The sequence below is a fragment of the Carassius carassius genome, chromosome 47 (assembly GCF_963082965.1).
Source record: "Carassius carassius chromosome 47, fCarCar2.1, whole genome shotgun sequence".
Classification (NCBI taxonomy): domain Eukaryota; kingdom Metazoa; phylum Chordata; class Actinopteri; order Cypriniformes; family Cyprinidae; genus Carassius; species Carassius carassius.
The window spans coordinates 833160-852500 of NC_081801.1; the positions used below are offsets into that span (position 1 = coordinate 833160).

Genomic DNA, 19341 nt, shown 5'->3' on the forward strand with positions numbered 1-19341 from the left:
TTTTTCCTTAATATATATATATATATATATATTAATGTAAACATCCAGAAAGGATTTTTTTCCTTCCTTTTATTTTCTTTCTTCCTCTATTTTTTTTTTAGTGATTAAAATAATTTATACAAAAAAAAAAAAAATTAAAGTGACCCGAAGTTGACTCTGAGTTCCTTTCAGCTGTCATTTGTGCTTTCGGACGCGCGCACAAACATGCAATAATTACTAAAACTCGTATATCCCGAACCAAACCTCCTTCGCCCGCTCGCTCGAGCTGTGAAGTGTTTCATGTAAGTTCGTGGCAGACAAAGTTAGGCTTTTCGGAGCGCTCCTGCAGTCGGTTTCTGTGCGCGCACACTGATCCGGCGCGCGCTGAACGGTCCTTCACCGTCCTGTCAATGAAGCTCTCCACGAGCCGAGCGAAACTCATCACGAGCAGATCCGCGTGTTTATTTAATCTACATTCCCCGCAGTTAGTGCTCGCGCGACCTGGTTCGGATTGCTGAAGCCGCGCGCCGGAGGGACACTTGGAGAGACTTTGTTCGCGATCTGCGCGTCCGTGGCACAATGTTCCTCTGATCCACAGGGTCTTTTTCATGCAGAGTGGATTTTTTGGGTCTCGATCGTGCCGCGGGTCCGTGTGTGTATGAGTGCGTGTGCGCGCGCATGTGTAGCTCAGACACGCTCCTCCTGATCGGGTGTTTTCTCATTGCGACCTGTTTCCATGTTTTTATGTGATATTTCTAAAAATGCATCATCATCATCATCATCATCAGAGAATGGCCGCGTTAGGGACGGATAAAGAGCTGAGTGATCTGCTGGATTTCAGCGCGGTAAGTCAATGATCACACTTTGTTTCGTTTTGTCACATTTCATGTGTTTCTGTGGGCGCAAATGATTCAGTAGAAGTCTTGTAAGATGACTTTTGCGCTGCTTAAATTGCATTTGAAATGTGAAAGAAAGTTGCAAAAGCTTAATAGCGTAACTCTGTTGTCTTATAGATGCGAAACAGCGATTTGAAAATGTTCCCCACGTCAATGGTAGTATATCCCACTTTATTCATTCAGTCTTTCTTGTGTTTATATTTTTGTCTTTATTCCCTTTTCTTTAATAGATTCATATAAATGTTGTGTTGAACCTTTAAAAATGCTTCTAATGGAATTTCTGGAGTCTCTCCTGTTCTATCCCAATGGAATTCTGAAGGATTCTAGTTTGATCCCATTTCTTCCAAATGATGAGAGGAATTCCATCAGAATTATTTTTGACAAGGAATGTTAGTTTAGAGTAGATTCTAGTGGTTCATCTGACAAAAAAAAAAAAAAACCCTAAATGTGCATCCTGTGAGAAATGCTTTTGGGAAGTTTTCACTTCCACAGATCCAAAAATATTCCAGCTGTCTGTGTGCAGCGACTCCAGTCAGACAGACAGAGGGTGAAGTGGCAGTCGGGCTAGTTTATGAGCTCAGGACATTGATTATCTGGCTTCATTCTGACATTGCAATCGGATAATATTTGAGTTTAATGTAGGTTATATTATTAATCAAATTATCTTGCATGCATTTATGATGTAAAGCAATGCATTATGCTGTGCTTAGCATGCATTTAACCAGGACATGTTTTATATTCTTTGATTTAGGATGGGTTTAAAACAACTTAATGTGTTGTCGTGATTGTTTTGTAGATGTTTTCCCCTCCTGTCAGCACCGGGAAGAATGGACCGACGTCTCTGGGAAGCGGACATTTCTCCGGCTCAAGTATGTCGAATGCAACCCAACCTTGTGTTTTTGCCAGGGGTCGTTTTGTGTAACGGCCCACTGAGTAATTATAAGCTTGGCTTAAAAATGCAATGCGTGTGTGTGTGTGTGTGTGAGTGTGAAGATGTTTGTGCTCTTTTAAAACACGACCTGCAAACTTCAGGTGTGTGTGTGTGTGACATGCAATTTTGCGTTTTGATGCGAGTTTGATTGTTGTGGCAGATGTTAGCATTCGGCTTGTTTTCCGCACAAACACACTCATGCATAATTTGTGCAATAGGGACGCCGCACCTGCAGGCTTTCCTACGTGGAGATTTGTATTGTTAAAGTGTGCATTTTTAATAAAACGTGACATTTTATTGCATTGCGGGTTGTAATGTGATTTGCTTTGGAGCAACACTTGGGTTGCATGCGAGAGCTGATTTTAATTCCTCCTCTGATTAATGTTTCCTGTGGTGAAGGCAGCAAATAAATAAATCATTACAGCCACAAAAAAGTAACGACCTTGACCCTGGAGGTGCGTTCAGGATGCAACCAGCACCGTGCATGCTTTTCCAGCATGCATTTGTGTTCAAATGCATTGCAGTCGTGATCCCAATGCACCAGATGGAGGGCACAGACAGCGTTCTGTAGTCAAGGCCTTCGTGTTTTCAATGCATGCTATTGTTTCTTCAGACTTGAGTGTTGTTTAGGGTTTGATCATTTGCATGCCGTCCCCCTTCCCCCCTTTCCTTTGCCCCTCAGTTCCTGCGCTTTTGCCTGAATTGTGTCGCAGTTTTGCACTGTTGGAAAGTCGGGCAGGAGGATGGAGGAGGGTCTGCAAACTACAGCTAGTCTGTTGCCATGCAACTTGGCTTGGAATTACTGGGAAAATGTGAATCGTTGAGAAAAGAGAGGGCATATTAATTAAATAACACACATGTGTGGGCACGCTGCTAAATTTGCGTATTATTTATCCTGTTTTAAACCCGTATCTCGTGCCAGTCTCAGTGATTTCGGCTAACGGTGGATAGGCCCTGAGCAGCGCGGCGTACATTTGTTCTGGTAACAACCGTAGCTTATTAAGCCATGTTGAAAAGTGGGGTTATTTTAACAACGTGCTTGTGCACGGGCCGAAAAAAGTGCCAGGCACAAAGCCTGCTGCTATTTGCATCGCTCTGTTTTGGTTCTGCTTGTCAATCAAACGCCGACTTTTACATTAAGTGCAGAGATGAAGAGAGAGAAGAAGATTTCTCCTCCCACAATCCAGCACCTCTCTGAGCATCTTTGTCTTTTTCGTAGCGAGCAGAACGACGGCAGAAAAGGAGCCGAGGAGGAGAGATGCAGGGGAATATCAAATCCTTTAATTGTGCCTGAGATTAGGAATTAATGAGCATTTTAGCTTGTAATAGCAATATTGTTGCCATGCACAATTTGCTATTTAATGCTAATAATGAGCTTGCTTATAATAGTCCGGTTTTCACTGTCTATTTCTGCTCATCTCTTTGGTTGTGTGAGATACAAAATGTGTAATGTCTGGCTACTTCTATCCTTTAAAATCACTTTTATCCAGGTCTCAGGTTAAAATGACTTTAGTCGTACAACAGCTTTGCATCACATTTAAAACTTATAATTTTTTTAAAAATATTTTTAAATAGAGGAGGTGATTTTCAATGAGTACTTCTTCACACACAACATCATATTTATACCATTTATATAACATGATGTTAATCTGTAACATCTATAATCATATAATGAAAAATGTTGAGAAATTAAATTAATATGAAATACATATAAATATATTTATTTAATTAAAATAAATTAATATTTAAATTGATTTTATTTATTTTAAATTAACATTAATATGAATATTTAAATACATACATTTATTTATTATTATTTTTTTAAATAATTTTTTCCCAATGTTTTCTGACAACCCTTGTTTCGTTCATGAATTATTTGCTTAGAGGAAACTTAAAATGCCTCGTGCTGAATTTGAATTCTTCTCCATAGTTTCTGATAAACAGTATGTGCATTTTGACAGTCTGCCAGCAATCAGTAAGAATGAACATGAAAATATGAAGCACTTTTGTCGTTTAGGCCACTTGAATGCACCATTTCATCCAAACGCTGTAGCATCTATGCTAAGAATGCTTGTGCTTTATTATTAGCCGTCTAGAGACGTCATGCTGAGCTAGAGGAGAAACGATGCCAGCGTCAGCGCTTGTGGGGAAAATCTCACTTCACGTTCATCGTCTCACTGATGAGTTTAGTTCACTACAGCAGAAACGCTGCTGTCTTCACAAGTTGTGCGGCATGTGATTGTCCCTAGATGACCTTACAGATGTGAACCATCTCTACTTTATATAAGAAATCAGTTCATCCTGGATCAAGAGTGACTTTAGTTCCTGATGCTTTTGTTCACCTGCTCTGATTTTCTGGCCTCTGACTGTGTTTTATATAATCACTTTTTTTTTAAATGCAAAAGTACATTTAATAAGGGCAAAAATGCCACAGATTATTATCAATGTTAAAAATGGCTTAATATACTATAACAGCTAAATATTTTGTGGATTTTTTTTTTTGAATTCTTTGATGAATAGAAAGTTCAAAAATCTTTTGTAACATTAGAAATGTCTGTTTCGATCAACTTCATGCATATCTGCTGAGTAAAAGTATTAATTTAGAATCATTTCTGAAGATCATGTGACTGGAGGAATGATGCTGAAAATACAGCGGAGCGTCACAGAAATAAATTACACTTTAACACAGATTCTCATAGAAAACTGCTGTTTGAAATTATAATATTATTTCAAATTTTTAAATGTATTTGCTGTATTTTTAATCCAATAAATGCAGCCTTGATGAGCAAAAGAGACCTCTTTCCAAAAACATACAGAAAATACTGTAATTATTCCAAACATTAGACAAGCAGCATCTATAACATTTGGTTTGATTATATATATATATATGTATATTTCATCCGTAAAAAAAAAAGCCATCATAAAGCTTAAGATACCAGTGAAAATGAAGTCTCTAGTTTCTAGGCATCATAATGACGTGCCCCAAAAACAAAGCCTTCGGCAGCACAATAGCTTCGCTTCTGTTGTTTCTTTACTCGTTTGCATCTCGTCCCTCAAAGAAGGCAGTCGTGGTGTCCTGTGTGTCCTCCAAAGTTACGCCAGAAGAGTTTGTTTCCCACCGTGCCGCTGGCTGGATTCTCGCTCTGTTGACATCGTTGTGTCCGGTAGCCCACTTCCTTTGTGATTAAATGAATATGTTTCTTGCTTTTATCTCTGCGCTGCTTTGATAAGGCCGGTCTGGGCTCTGTTTGACCTGGAAATGTGGCTCTTAAACCTTTTTGTGGTGCAGACGCAACATACGCTGCATGTTGATTAGCACTTATGTCACGTCGAACGGGGTACGAGATTAAAGTCGACAGCAAATCAAAACTTGGTCTTAATCCGTGTTGTTGGTCTTAATGTGAATGATTCATCATAATGATGAAGAACAAACTCATAACTCATAACTTTTCTTTCTGTATGACGTCATCGATTGCTCTGATGTTTTCATGATCCAGTCGATTCCCAAAGTGTAAAATCAAGTCCTGTACTATATCAATTTTTTAAATTTTTTATTTGAATGCCATAAAAAAAAAAAAAAAAAAAAGGAAAAACTGACTTAAAATTAAGGTAAATTGACTTTTTATCATCATTTTTAATATCCTTAAATTAGATTTAATATTTACTATTTCTATTATTGTTTATAATTATTTAACAGCCTTAAACAAGGTATTTTACTATGTTTTATTGTATATATTATTGAAAATTAATCTAAGACCGTTTTTCCCCCTTATTCGATTGGCTTTTATTATTTGTATTATTGTTATTATTATTATTATTATTATTTTAGGCATAAATCTAACATCCATAAAATACTTTCTTTAAATATGTCATCTTGTATTCTCATGCAATATTGAAGCTCAGATAAATGCATCTTGTTTTAACATGACGGAATTACTGTTTTTTTATATTGTTTCATATCTATTTTGCAATGTTGTTTGATATTTATAATTCTGATAATGTCTGCACAAGTAAAAAACAAACATCAACAGGATAATTCAGATCCGTATAATTGAATGCTATTGTTTTATTTGTTTTGCACTGGACTGAACTGGTCCCATCCCGTCCTAATGAAGGACTTAAAATACGACCTGGGAAAGTGTACGGACTACAGACGCCACTGTCTGCAGTGATTCAGCACCCTCATGAAACAACAATAGTGCATTGTGGGTAATGACGATTGATGGGAAACACCCATCACACGATGCAGATCTTAAACTCTCATTCACAATAACCTTTGGAAAATCGCCCTGCCCTTTTCAAACAGGTTCCTGAACGTTCCCATGCTTTTGAAACACAACGAGAGCAAAGGAAAATGATTGATTAGATCTCTTTAATGTCTCAAATGAAGACTGCGTTGGGAACAAATGGAGACTTGTGCTGAAATCTCACTTGTGTCTCAATAGAGTTTCGAGTATGAACTTGTGTCCACTTGTGTCTGTTTTAATTTTCCTTCCTTAGGAGAAACATCTGAGACAAACTTAAATGCTTCTCAATTATGTCTCATTCAAGTCTCAGTGTCTGACCTCTTTTCCTCTTAGCTCTTCTCCTTAAAGAAGAAGTTTATTATCAGTGCAGATGTTTTCAGAGGAAACGTGTGAGATGAAGTTAAATAATTAATGTGGTTTTCAATTTTGTCTCATTTAAGTCTCATAAGTTATGAAAGAACAACTTCCGCGCAATTACATTTGATTAAATTAGCTTTTCCCCTTTATGAAGCTTCTTGATTTTCAGTGTTCAAGAAACATTTTAGAGAAAGTTAAAAGCTTTATGTGATTAATTCTCAATCATGTCTCATTTAAATCTCAAACATTATGAAAGAGCAGCTTCTGAGCAATAAAATGTTGTAGTGTTAACTATTTTCAGTAACGAAGCGTCATGATTTTCAGTGCAGGATTTTTAGTAAATACTTAATGTTGTTCTCAATTATGTCTCATTTAAGTCTCGTTAGTTATGAAAGAGCAATTTTTGAGCAATTACATTCTCAAGTTATGTCTCATTTATCTCCCATTAGTCATAAAATAGTAAATTCCAGCCAATAAAATTAGAGAAGCATTTACATTTACAGGAAACACCTAAGACCAATTAAATACTTGATGTGATTCTCAATTATGTCTCATTTAAGTCTCACAGTTTTCAAAGAGCGACTTCTGAGCATTAAAATTAAAAACTTTTCCCTTAATGATGCTTCTTGATTTTCAGTGCAGGATTTTTAGTAAATACTTAATGTTGGTCTCAATTATGTCTCATTTAAGTCTCGTAAGTTATAAAAGAGCCATTTTTGAGCAATTACATTCTCAAGTTATGTCTCATTTATCTCCCATTAGTCATGAAATAGTAAATTCCGGCCAATAAAATTAGAGAAGCATTTACATTTACAGGAAACACCTAAGACCAATTAAATACTTGATGTGATTCTCAATTATGTCTCATTTAAGTCTCACAGTTTTCAAAGAGCGACTTCTGAGCATTAAAATTAAAAACTCTTTCCCTTAATGATGCTTCTTTATTTTCAATGCAGGATTTTTAGTAAATACTTAATGTTGGTCTCAATTATGTCTCATTTAAGTCTCGTAAGTTATGAAAGAGCCATTTCTGAGCAATTACATTCTCAAGTTATGTCTCATTTATCTCCCATTAGTCATGAAATAGTAAATTCCGGCCAATAAAACCAAGTTATAAGACCAAGTTATGATGTCTCATTTAAGTCTCATAGCGACTTCTGAGCATTAAAATTAAAAACTCTTTCCCTTAATGATGCTTCTTGATTTTCAGTGCAGCATTTTTAGAAAATACTTTTTTGTCTTGTTTAAGTCTCATAAGTCATAAAAGAGCAACTTCTGACCAATGAAATTAGAGAAACAATAACATTTAGGAGAAACCTCTGAGACCAAGTTAAATACTTGATGTGATTCTCAATTATGTCTCAATTATGTCTCAAGTAATAAAAGAGCAATTTCTGAGTGACAAAGTTTTATTTGTTAAACTCTGTCTTCATGAAGCTTCATGATTTTATTGTAGGCTTTGAGGAGAAACATCTGAGACAAACTTAAATACTTAATCTGATCTCAATGATGTCTCATTTAAGTCTCGTAGTTTTCAAAGAGCGACTTCTGAGCATTAAAATTAAAAACTCTTTCCCTTAATGATGCTTCATGATGGTCAATACGGGATATTTAGGAGAAACATCTGAGACAAAGTTAAATACTTAATGGGATTCTCAATGTCTCATTTATGTCTCATAAGTTAGGAAAGCACAACTTTTGAGTTAACTCCTGGCTTTAATCAATCTTCATGATTTTCAGGGACTAAGATGTTTCTCCTGTAAAGTTAAATTCTTAGTGCAATATGGTTTAATTGAATGAACTCTTTCCCTTGATGCTTCATGATGGTCAGTGCAGGTTTTTCAGTAGAAAAAGTAGACAGAGGTGGTATCTAAATGAGACATAACTGAGAACTGTTATTTCTCAGAAGCGCTGAAAGATTGACCAGTAACTGTGTGTTAACGAGTGGTGTTGTCCTTAACGAATCACGGTGATTTTGCGTGTGAGGTGGGAACAGCTCACCTTGTTTCGTCGCCGCACCTGCTCATATCTGTGAAGGTGAAGAGATTCAAAGAAGTGTAATTAGCAGTCTGAAAGTAAAGGCAGAGGAACAGCAGCACTGTGTGTAATTAACACGGCAGGTGAGGAGCACGCTGAAACAGAGAACTTTTAATTAAAACGGCTGACTTGTTCGGATATTGTCAAGTGTGCTGCTGGAAGATGTGCCACTGTAACGGCTGCAATAATTGAGCAGTGAAAGAGGCTAATGCTAGCGCCTTGTGTGCATGTTTGTGTGTGTGATGTCATCTGTGTCACAGGTAGAAGTGTGTGTGTGTGTCACTGGTGCCAGTGATACTGTGTTTCTGTACAGAGTTCTTAATGAACGCTCATTAAGTTGCTACTTTTATCATGAAATGTAATCTAGAGTGCTGAAAGTGTTTATTTCTCTTTTATTTTATATCCAAAACTTAATGTGATGGCATACAGTATATGTGGAACATTACAGGGCTAATAAAATGAAAATGATAAATAAAATATTAATACGTTTTATGTCCGTTTTATTAAATATAAATATAAATATATTATGCAACAGTTTTTGCCAATTAATTCTGTATTTTTTACATTCAAATAGAAATAATAAAAATTAGGTAGACCATGAAAATAACATACATATATATATATATATATAAAAAATATATAAATATATAAAATGTGTATATATATAAAAATAATATAAAATATTGTATTATTATTATAATTGTAATATATTTCAAATACTATATAAAATATTTCAATTCAAATACTATATAAAAATGTCAAAAACACAACAAAAATTTACATTTAAAATGAAATATAAATATAAACTATATAGACATTTAAAAATAGACTAATAAAAATGACAAAAAAAAAGAATGAAAATGAAATATATAAAAATAAAATATATTTCAAAATATTAATAAAAAGTGTATAGACATTTAAAAAAGAACAAAAACTAATAAAAATGACAAAAATACTAAAGCCTACTCAATTTAAAAGGACAATGGAATATATATAAAAATCTAAATAACTATAAAACTATTTATTTCATAATAATGTAGAAGTTCTATAGTTCTGTATAGTTTTTAGAATAAAAAACTTACTAGACATTGAAAAAATACAAGAATTAATAAAAATGTCAAAAACAAAATGACAAACTGTAAATGTAAAACTAATTCAAAATATAAATAAAAACCATATTAGTATCTCAGTGTTGTAAAATATGATCATCAGTAAGGTTGTGCTGTGTTATGAGGGACCTGCAGTGTTTTAGCAGTGGATTGACCAGTCCTCTGTTTTATAAGTGTTTCTCTTAATTTCTCTGTAACTAGTTGTTGAAACATTTCTGTTAGGCAGAAGAAGCTTGATTTAGCAAGAAGTTGTTTTCGGATTATCTGTATCTGTGTGTGTGTGTGTGTGTGCGCGAGTTGAGAGGAAATCTCATCTTGGTTTTCCTAAAAGGCAGTTGAACATCTGGCAGTGTGTATATATGTGTGTGTGTGTGTGTGTGTGTGTGACGCCATTGACATTCCATTCCATCAATGCTTTGGGTATGGCTGCTGTTTGCATGCATGCATGCATGCATGTGTGTGTGTGTGTGTGTGTGTGTGTGCAGCCTTTTGCAATAGTAGAAAGCCCTTGCGTGTGTTTTATGTGTTTGTTTATGTGCGTTTCACATGAGTGTGTGTGTGTGTGTGTGTGTATGTGTTTTTCTCACTCTCGTGGTGTGGGCAGTAAGTGCTACCGTTTTTCCAAGTGCTAATTTTTGCTGCAGTTGCTGATTTAACGTCCATCTCGTTACAACCTGAACCAATTACAGCCCTAATTATCCAATAAATACGTATTTAAGAAGCTGTTTTCTTAGCGTGTGTGTCGTGACACATAGAGCAGAACCAAACCCATTGCATGCTTTAAACATCATACAGCAACCAAAGACATGAGACCGACTGCAGAGAAACGTTCAGAAACGCAAAGGTTACTCACAAATTAGAGTATTCTGAATTTGTTTTTCATTGTTTTTCCTTATGCAAAATCGTGACCAGGTTATATACAAATGAATTATATACAAATGTTATATACAAATAATTTTTGAGATTGTGACAATAATGTGACAATAAGTTTTATAAAAATTAAACACATTTAACTCTCAGATTCTCATTACACTAATGCATCTGAGCATTTTACTTTTGCATTAGTTTGCGATACAGATTTTTTTGTCAAATCATATTTAAAATCATCATAAAACACAACACAACAAAAATCATATTGATGTATAAATGTTTTACTATTAAACGTATGTAATTTCCCCGTTTTCTCATGTTTTTGCATTATGATTATTGTAATTGTGGCAAATTAAGCCCATCCACAATTCCTATTGCCATAATTAAAAAATCTATTCTTATTACCATAATATGGTAATAAGTTGTGAAGCTTTATGAATTTGGTCAACCTTTACTGTTTACTGTCACGGGTACTTACAGTAAAACCTTGAACACTTGTAATTATTGTAAAGTTATTTTAGCTTGCGGTATTTAAACAACTAAAACTAAAACCGAAAAAGAAAAAATTATAAAAACTAAAAATGTATAGACATATATATATATAAGAAATCAAAGACTAACAAAAATGTCAAAAACAAAAAATTACAAATGTAAAATGAAAGTGTAATATTTAAAAATAAAAACTTTATAGACAATTAAAAATAAGACTAATAAAAACGACAAAAAGTACTAAACCAAAATTAACATGAAAAATGAAATATATAAAAATAAAATATATTTCAAAATATTAATAAAAAGTGTATAGACATTTTAAGCAGAACAAAGACTAATAAAAATTAAACTAAATTTAAAATGACAATGGAATATATAAAAAAGCATAATAGTTATAAGAATATATGGGTGTTTAATTGCAAACAACATCACAATTTAAAATAGGCTTCATTTTCTCTAAGCAAAATATAATTTAATAATAATGCCTTTTGATTTGGGGATGAAATTTGACCTGCTCTTTGCAGATTTTTTTTAATCCAGTCTTGTGTTCTTGTTTAAAGAGAGAGAGACAGGAATGTAACCGGATACTGCAAGGAGTTTTCTTTTTCCCACTGAAGTGCCCTCTCACGAAAGGCTTTTGTCTGGCCGCTGTGTTCAAACATACTTGTCTCTCTCTCTTTCTCACTCACTCGTTCTTTTTTCCTCTGAAAGTTTTGCAGGTGTTCAGGGTGCAGAAATAAACGAGGTTTGTTATTTAGTGCATGTGGCGGGACGGTGGGCAGGGCTTCCTGGCCTCTTTCTCCTCCATCAGGGTCATTGGCTGAGAAGCAGCGGAGAGGAGGGGCTTATGGGTAATGGGAAAAAGCCGAAAGACAGAGATCTGCTCAAGTGTAAACACAGAGAGTTCTGTTATAGTCACTGACAGACCAGACGCACACACACACAAGCCGGCTACACCTCTTAATATTAAGGATGAAGCGGTTTTCAGATGCTAGTGTAGTTTTTGATTTTTGATACCACAGTAAAAACTGTAAACATTGACATGCATTTTTGCAAATAAAATAGTTTTAAGTATTTCAAAATCAAGTGAACACTGATAAAGAAAATCAAAAATCAAGTTTTTCTGTTTCTTGTTAATATTGTTTAATTCTCACAATAAACCAAAAAGCACCAGGAAACACCTGAAAATGCCTAATTCTGACATTCTGACACTGTTTACGTTCACTCTCCAAAACTGATGTTTTGACCAAAATGTGCATTTGACTGTTCACGCGTGCAGCCGCATTTCCTGCGAGGCACCAATGTTATTCACACAGAGTGAACGCAAACACGTATGAGAGCATTTGAATGTGTCCAAATACTGCAGAAAGATCAACATATTGGATATATTGTAACATTATCTTCAGTTACATCGTAAATTTGACTTTATATAATATAAACCAATTGGACATTGGTGTTATATTGTAACATTATTTTGGCAGTTATATTGGACGTTGACTATGTCAACATTTATTTGTAACATAAATATGACACATATTGGATGTTGACGTCATATTGTAACATCATTTTGACAGTTATTTTGGATGGTGGTGTTATACTGTAATGTTATTTTGACACTTATATTGAACATTAATGTTAAATTGTATCATTATTTTGAAATTGGAATGTTGATGTTATATAGTAACATTATTTTCACAGTAAAAGTGTAAATTGATGTTTTATCGTAACATTATCTTCACCGTTTTATTTGATATTGATTTTACATTGTAACATTTTGACGTTTAAATTGGCCGTTGACGTTATATTGTTACATTATTTTGACATTTACTTAATGTTGGACATCAATGTTATATTGTAACTTCTGCAGTCAAATTGGACATTGTAAGATTATTTTGACAGTTACATTGGACACTGAGGTTATATTACACATTTTTTGACTTAAATTGGACGCAGATTTTATATTGTAACATCATTTTGACATCATTTTGTTCTCGTGAAGCTTCCTTGAAAATTGCTGACCGAGAGAGAGAGAGAGAGAGAGAGAGAGAGAGAAAACAGTGAAGCCTCCTTAGCGCATCTGAAACCGAATTATGAATGAAACATATCGCCACTTTAAGAAAATATTTCAAGATTCATTTGCAGAGGGTTTTTCAAATGGCACAAAGTGTTTTCACTATGCTAAACTCCTGCAAATGAGTAGACTGGAAATGTTTACCTGTTTACAGATGCGAAAGCTTTCACACATGCGGCGTGTTTTGATATATTCTCTAAAGAAGAGAGAGAGAGCGACGACAGGAGAACGCATGATGGCGATTGCTGCTCGTCACTGTGAAATACACGGCCACACAAACACAATGCACTACCACCGAGTCACAGGAACACAATATTTATTGCACAATATTTAGATCTATATGAATATATATATTTAGTTTGCAAGTTTGAGGAGACTCAGTTATGTCATTCACGGTGCTTTATATAGTTCTGCTATAAACGTTTCCATGATAACAGTGTTTTCTCTAATTGGTGGATCTCTCGTCAGGATTGTGGGTAGCGTAGTTCTTCAAAAGTAACTTTAGGGAAAGAAAGATGCATGTATAATTGTCCCAAATGTGTATCTCTGGCGGGGAAATTACTGATTTTATGACTGTTGCATTGTATATGTACTGAATTGCTTTTCTCGTTATGCACAGTATAATTTCAGATCGTTCTGTTTTATTTTGCGATAGATATTGTTCATCTTTAAACTTCTACGGCTCTGCATAGGTGAAGCTAAAATTGCCATTGCGAGACGAGTCAGAGGTTTAGGAGACATTAAGACGACAGAGGTTAACCCTAACCCTAACACTCATGTACTGTAAAAGTGAGATCCAGGAAATCCCTTATATGGGCGAATGCATCAGATGAATAACAGAGACGCTTTGACTGATGAATGGAAGACGAACAATTAACACACAATTGCAATTGCAATGCAACATAGGTACAACATACTGGTAACAACAAATGTATAGCCTGAATGCACTGTAAGTCACTTTGAATGAAAGCGTCTGCCAAATGCATAAAATGTAAATATAAAATGCAACACTAATTGACATATCTTGTATCACTTATAAAGAATGTAAAACAGAGTGTGGTGCATGGGTAAGGTTGGGCATCGTTTGACTTTTTCTGATTCTTGTCAATTCCTAATTTTTATTCCAATAAGGTAAAAAATAAAAATGAGAAATCTTAGATGTCATTCACATTTATTCGAACTTATTGCAAAATACTAAACGAATCAAAATCTCGTGAATCAGAATCAGGAAAAATTGACCTGATGAATGAATCAATATTGAATCAAATTCAATCAGAAGCTTGTGAATCGGAATCGATTTATGGAAATCTGTCAGTATGAAATACAAGAAATATCAATTGTTAACATACACACATTTTGCTGAGGTTGTCTGAAAAACAAAAATATGTCTGATTTAGATAAAATCAGACGTTATTTCTGTCGTAATAAGGCTGAGATATCTTACGTTCTGTGTGTCTATGAAGGATCAGAAGCATGAGAAATGAATAAATGAGAGCGTAAGCAGACATGTATCCACTCAGCGAGTGAATTCAATCGGTATAATGTTGAAATATTCAGAGGTTGGCTGAAGGTTGATAATGTGTTTAGACAGACATTAAGTTGTAATCGCTTTCTAATGGAGTTACTCTGAGACGTCTGATATGATTTGCTCTGAGCTGAGAAAAAGAGAGACTCACGTGTGTGTGTGTGTGTCGTGAGTGTGTTGTCACTCACGCTGTTTCTCACTGTGACTCCTCGAAACCAAGAGTTTAAGAGCTGACAACAACTTTGTCTTCCTCCTTGTTTGTAGTATTTTTTATACAGAGAACATGTTATAAGTATTTGTCATCAGTGTTACAAGTAACGCGAGTTACATAATCTGATTACTTTTTTCAAGTAACTAGTAACTTAACCCTTTCATTTACTAGAGACTATCTGAGTTACTTTTTAAAAAAAGTAACACCATTTACTTTGTTTTCCCATTTATTGACTGACAAGTCTCCTGTCCGCATATTGGGAGAAATCGGAAGTACAGAGGCGCTGTGTGAACATGATGTAGTTCTAAATGTGGATGTGCATTAATTGATCCCACTCGCAAAAAAAACAAAAACGATTTAGTATTCATCAAAATTAATTAAAACAGTGGAATGCAAACTCAGAATATAACGCAAACCTGCAATAATTAAATATGTTAAATAACACAAATGTATCTAATCCCATTTTGCTGACCCTTGATGATCCAGTTAAACCATACTAATAAGCAAAAATAGCTTTAGATAAGCTAACAATTGTTTTTTTATTGCTGAAGAGTGAAAACCTTCTTCTCCTGTGTTCTACTGTACAGACGTCAATTCAATTTTCCTTCAGCCTGAGGTTTATTTTTATTATATTAGGCTTATATTTGCTATAAATATAACTAATTATATTAAAAACAATCAAGCCCTGTTCATATTTAAAAAGTAAAGCGAAAGTATCGTTAAAGTAATGTAACGCATTACTTTCCATAAAGAGTAACTATGTAATTAGTTACTTTTGTAGCGAGTAACGCAATATTATAAAGCATTACTTTTAAAAGTAACTTTCCCCAACACTGTTTGTCAAACTCCACTGGAAAACTCTTTCTTTCTTTCTTTCTTTCTTTCTTTCTTTAAAATAGTTTTCACTGTACATTCATTCATTCATTCATTTAAATGCTTTCTTTCACAAAAGCCTGACTTTTAACGATTTGTAAACATGGTTAAACATAATTTAGAATTAATAATAATAATATTTTAAATATTTTTAAATAGATAAATTGCCATATTATTAAGTATAATTTTTATATTGTCTAATATATATGTATATTTTTTTATTATTATTGTTTTTATTTTATTTTTTTCAAAATGTAAAAGATAATAATGCTCGTGAGCTCCTCATCCGGTCAGTTGCTGTGGCTGTGAAGCTCTGAAGCTCGTTTGGGTGCTTCAGTGTCATTTGGTGCTGAGAGCCGGTGTTGTTTTAAATAATTTGGTGATGTAAACATGCGGGAACATTAGTTTCAGCTCCTCTCAGCCTCACGCTGATGGAGAGCGACAGACACGTCTCACTTCTGCTCCTGCGATGGGCTTCGTTTGCTCTGACGCTGTGCTGTCTCTTTGTTGTGCAGTCAATGCATGTCTTATTTTATGTGGAATTATCACAAACTAGGTGCATCTGAAATAGATGTGTGTGTGTGTGTGTGTGTGTGTGAGAGAGAGAGAAAGAAATGAGCGTAAAAAAGTGAAATGACCAGAAGCTCTGTATTATTTACTCGCCAAAGCCAGTTAAAATTTAAAGGTCTTGCATGTTAAATGTGCTTAAATACCTTCAGATCAACTCCGATCAACCAGTAAGATGTTAAGAAACACTGAAGTTTGTTTCTTAACGTGTGTGTGAACAGAATTTTGTCTCATGAAAACGTGTCCCAAAATAAATTATATTAATTTTACTCATTCTTCTACTAGAAAAAGAAGCCAGCTGTTTGTTATGTGCACTGTGATTGCGACTATTTTTATTTTTTTTATTTGTTTAAATACCAATAATGAAATTAATTTCATGTCTGTCTACAATAAATAAATAATATATATATTTTTATCTCTATTAAAAATAATACAAAATTTAGGGTGTTCAGTTTGTCATAAAAATATCACAATACAAAAAAAGATTTTTAAATTATTTTACATTTTCATTATAATATTATTATATAATATAAAATGAAAAAAAATGTCATCCATTGCCCCCCCCCCCCCCCCCATTATAATAATGAGAATGTCAGGGGGGTTTAATGTGTTAATTACCTTGAAAATAATTTTTTTGTTTGTTTTTTTCTATGCAGTATCATTGAGACATTAATTCCATGCCTTTAAAAAATAATAATAACAATAATTGAAAATATTTAGTTTTGTAACATAGTTCATACATACTAGATTCATACATTTAGTATGCATAAATCTAAATTAATTGTAGTTTAAGGAACCTAATCTTTGCATAAGCAGATTCCTTAGACTTTGGGATCTTGTCACATCTGAGTACAGTCTGAGACACAGGCCAGATGTTTTCTGGGAGCACGAGTTGATTGGTCAGTGTGTTAGAGGATGTTAGTTTTTCCGGATCCGTGTCGTCTGACCACAGCAGCTCATGGCACTGTGACCTGTGACCTGTGACCTGTGACCTGTGACTGCAGCCGTGACCTGCGATTGCTCTGCTGAGCTCATGTTTGGATCAGGATGAGAATAGAACAGAATCAATGCATGGAAATCCCCACTTGGGAAAACAGGAAGCTGGAAGCAGGGAATTTTCTCGGCATTGTTTTATAATGGAGTGTGAGTTGTTTTCCCGCCGCTGTGATATTAGTGCAGGTGTAATGATGGATGACATACAGTACGGTTATGAGAGGTGAACCGACATAATAACAATGACTCATGTCAGAGTTTGTCATGAGTTTTATTGTGCAAGTAGGAAGCTGAAATTCTGAAGGCTTGGATGTTTTTGGATGTCTCTCCTGCTCAGCAGGGCTGTGTTTATTTGATCAAAAATATAGTAAAAATAGTGAAATATTATTACTATTAAAAAAAAACTTTTCTAGGTGGATATATTTTAAACTGTAATTTATTTCTGTGATGCTCCGCTGTATTTTCAGCATCATTCCTCCAGTCTTCAGTGTCACATGATCTTCAGAAATCAGAATAATATGATGATTTACTGCTCGAGAAACATTTCTGATTATTATCAGTGTTGAAAACAGCTATGTTTCTGTGGAAACTATGATACAATTTATGTTTCACGATTCACAGATTAATAGAAAGTTTCAAAAGAACAGCATTTATTAGAAACAGAAATCTTTTGTAACAGTATAAATCATATAAATATCTTATATAAATTCAATGCATCTTTTCTGAATAAAGTATTAATTTCTCAACAACAAAAAACATACTTATTATACTTGTTATTTATTTTATTTAACATCATTTATATATATTTTAGCATTATTTACATATTATTTGTATACTTTTCAGTATATACAAAGGTTTTTAATTGCAAATAAATTTGAATTAAAATGTTATATATACTTATTTGAAGGCAATTTAAATTAGTATCTAAATTTAATATGAAAATGAATCAAATTAAATGTAAACAAATAAGAAATGAAATCATTTTTGAATATAAATTCAACATTTTAGATTATATATTATTTAAATGTCTATTTTTTGTAACTAATAATATATTAATCTCTCATATATGTTCAGCTCTCTGTGAGTTTGTTTGTATCAGATCAGTCAGTAAAACAAAAAAGTGCTTTAGTGTGATTTTTATTTATTTATATAAGGCAGTTTTAAGCATTCATGCAGAGGTCATTTTCCCAGAAAACCATCAGTGTGTTTGCTCTCTTTGACTGAAACAGCAGACGTCATCTGGAGCTCAGAGTCTGAAGTCTTACATCTGTAACTGCCATCAGGAAGCCAAACCACCAACGACAGGCAATAAAACACCGAGAGAGAGAGAGAGTGTGTTGTTCCTCTGCTGAGTGCAGGTGCTGCTGTAACCTAGAGAGACTAGTGCAGGTCTGGTTAACCCTTCGCCAGCAGTATTCCTCACCAGATCTTTTCCATCGGGGTTTCGTGCAGCTGCAGGTGCGGTTTCACCTCGCAGGAAGCTTCATCTGTTTTGTGTAATGTTGTAAAAACACAATCCGGCCCTGGATATAAGTAACAGCTTCTGACAGATTCGGAGAGGACGGCGATCTGTTCCCGTTTCTGATGTTGAAAGCCACCAAATGATTCATGTGTACTTTTTCTGCGGTGCGACGAGACGTCAGTAGCCCCAGGATGTGGGAACAAAGATTGAATTCAATTTAAGAACCAAAATAACGAAAGAGAAGATGGAAAAAATGTGGAACTAATATCCTTCAGAATATCAGAAAGATCCAGTGGTTTTGATGCTGCGCAAATAATAATAATAACAATAATAATAATTAAAAAAAAAAAAGAAATCGCCATATGGCTTAGTGCATTTATAAAATAGAAACAAATTTATTATCAAATTATGCCAAAATATAAAGCTAATGGTTAAGGGAAAATGAAGTAATTAACACATTTATAAATATTAGAATTCGAATTTTACTGTTGTACTTTAAATGTAATTATTATTAAATAGTTTCTTTTTTCGCAAATACAATTTTTTCATTTTGAAGTTGAATATTACATTAGTAACATTGTTTAATATTTTAATGGAAATATTTTAATATAATATTTTCACATTATTTTAAAATAATAAATAGATTTGATCACGTTTTGGAACCAATATTTATTTATTTATTTAGCTTTGTCCCATAATGCACGCAGCCCAACTAGTGTCT

At 34.1% G+C, this 19341-nt stretch overlaps 1 protein-coding gene across 5 annotated transcripts in view; it reads left to right on the forward strand.

The window, feature by feature from the left end:
- Positions 1 to 647: 647 nt before the first annotated feature.
- LOC132130887 (transcription factor 4-like) overlaps positions 648 to 19341 on the forward strand; it is a 139884-nt gene continuing 121190 nt past the window's right edge. For all 5 annotated transcript variants that reach the window (XM_059542739.1, XM_059542735.1, XM_059542740.1 and 2 more), the window contains exons 1-3: positions 648 to 824; positions 993 to 1031; positions 1672 to 1744. In XM_059542739.1, the coding sequence (XP_059398722.1) occupies positions 741 to 824; positions 993 to 1031; positions 1672 to 1744 (196 nt within the window). In that variant the 5' untranslated portion in view covers positions 648 to 740. The remainder of the gene's footprint in view (positions 825 to 992; positions 1032 to 1671; positions 1745 to 19341) is intronic.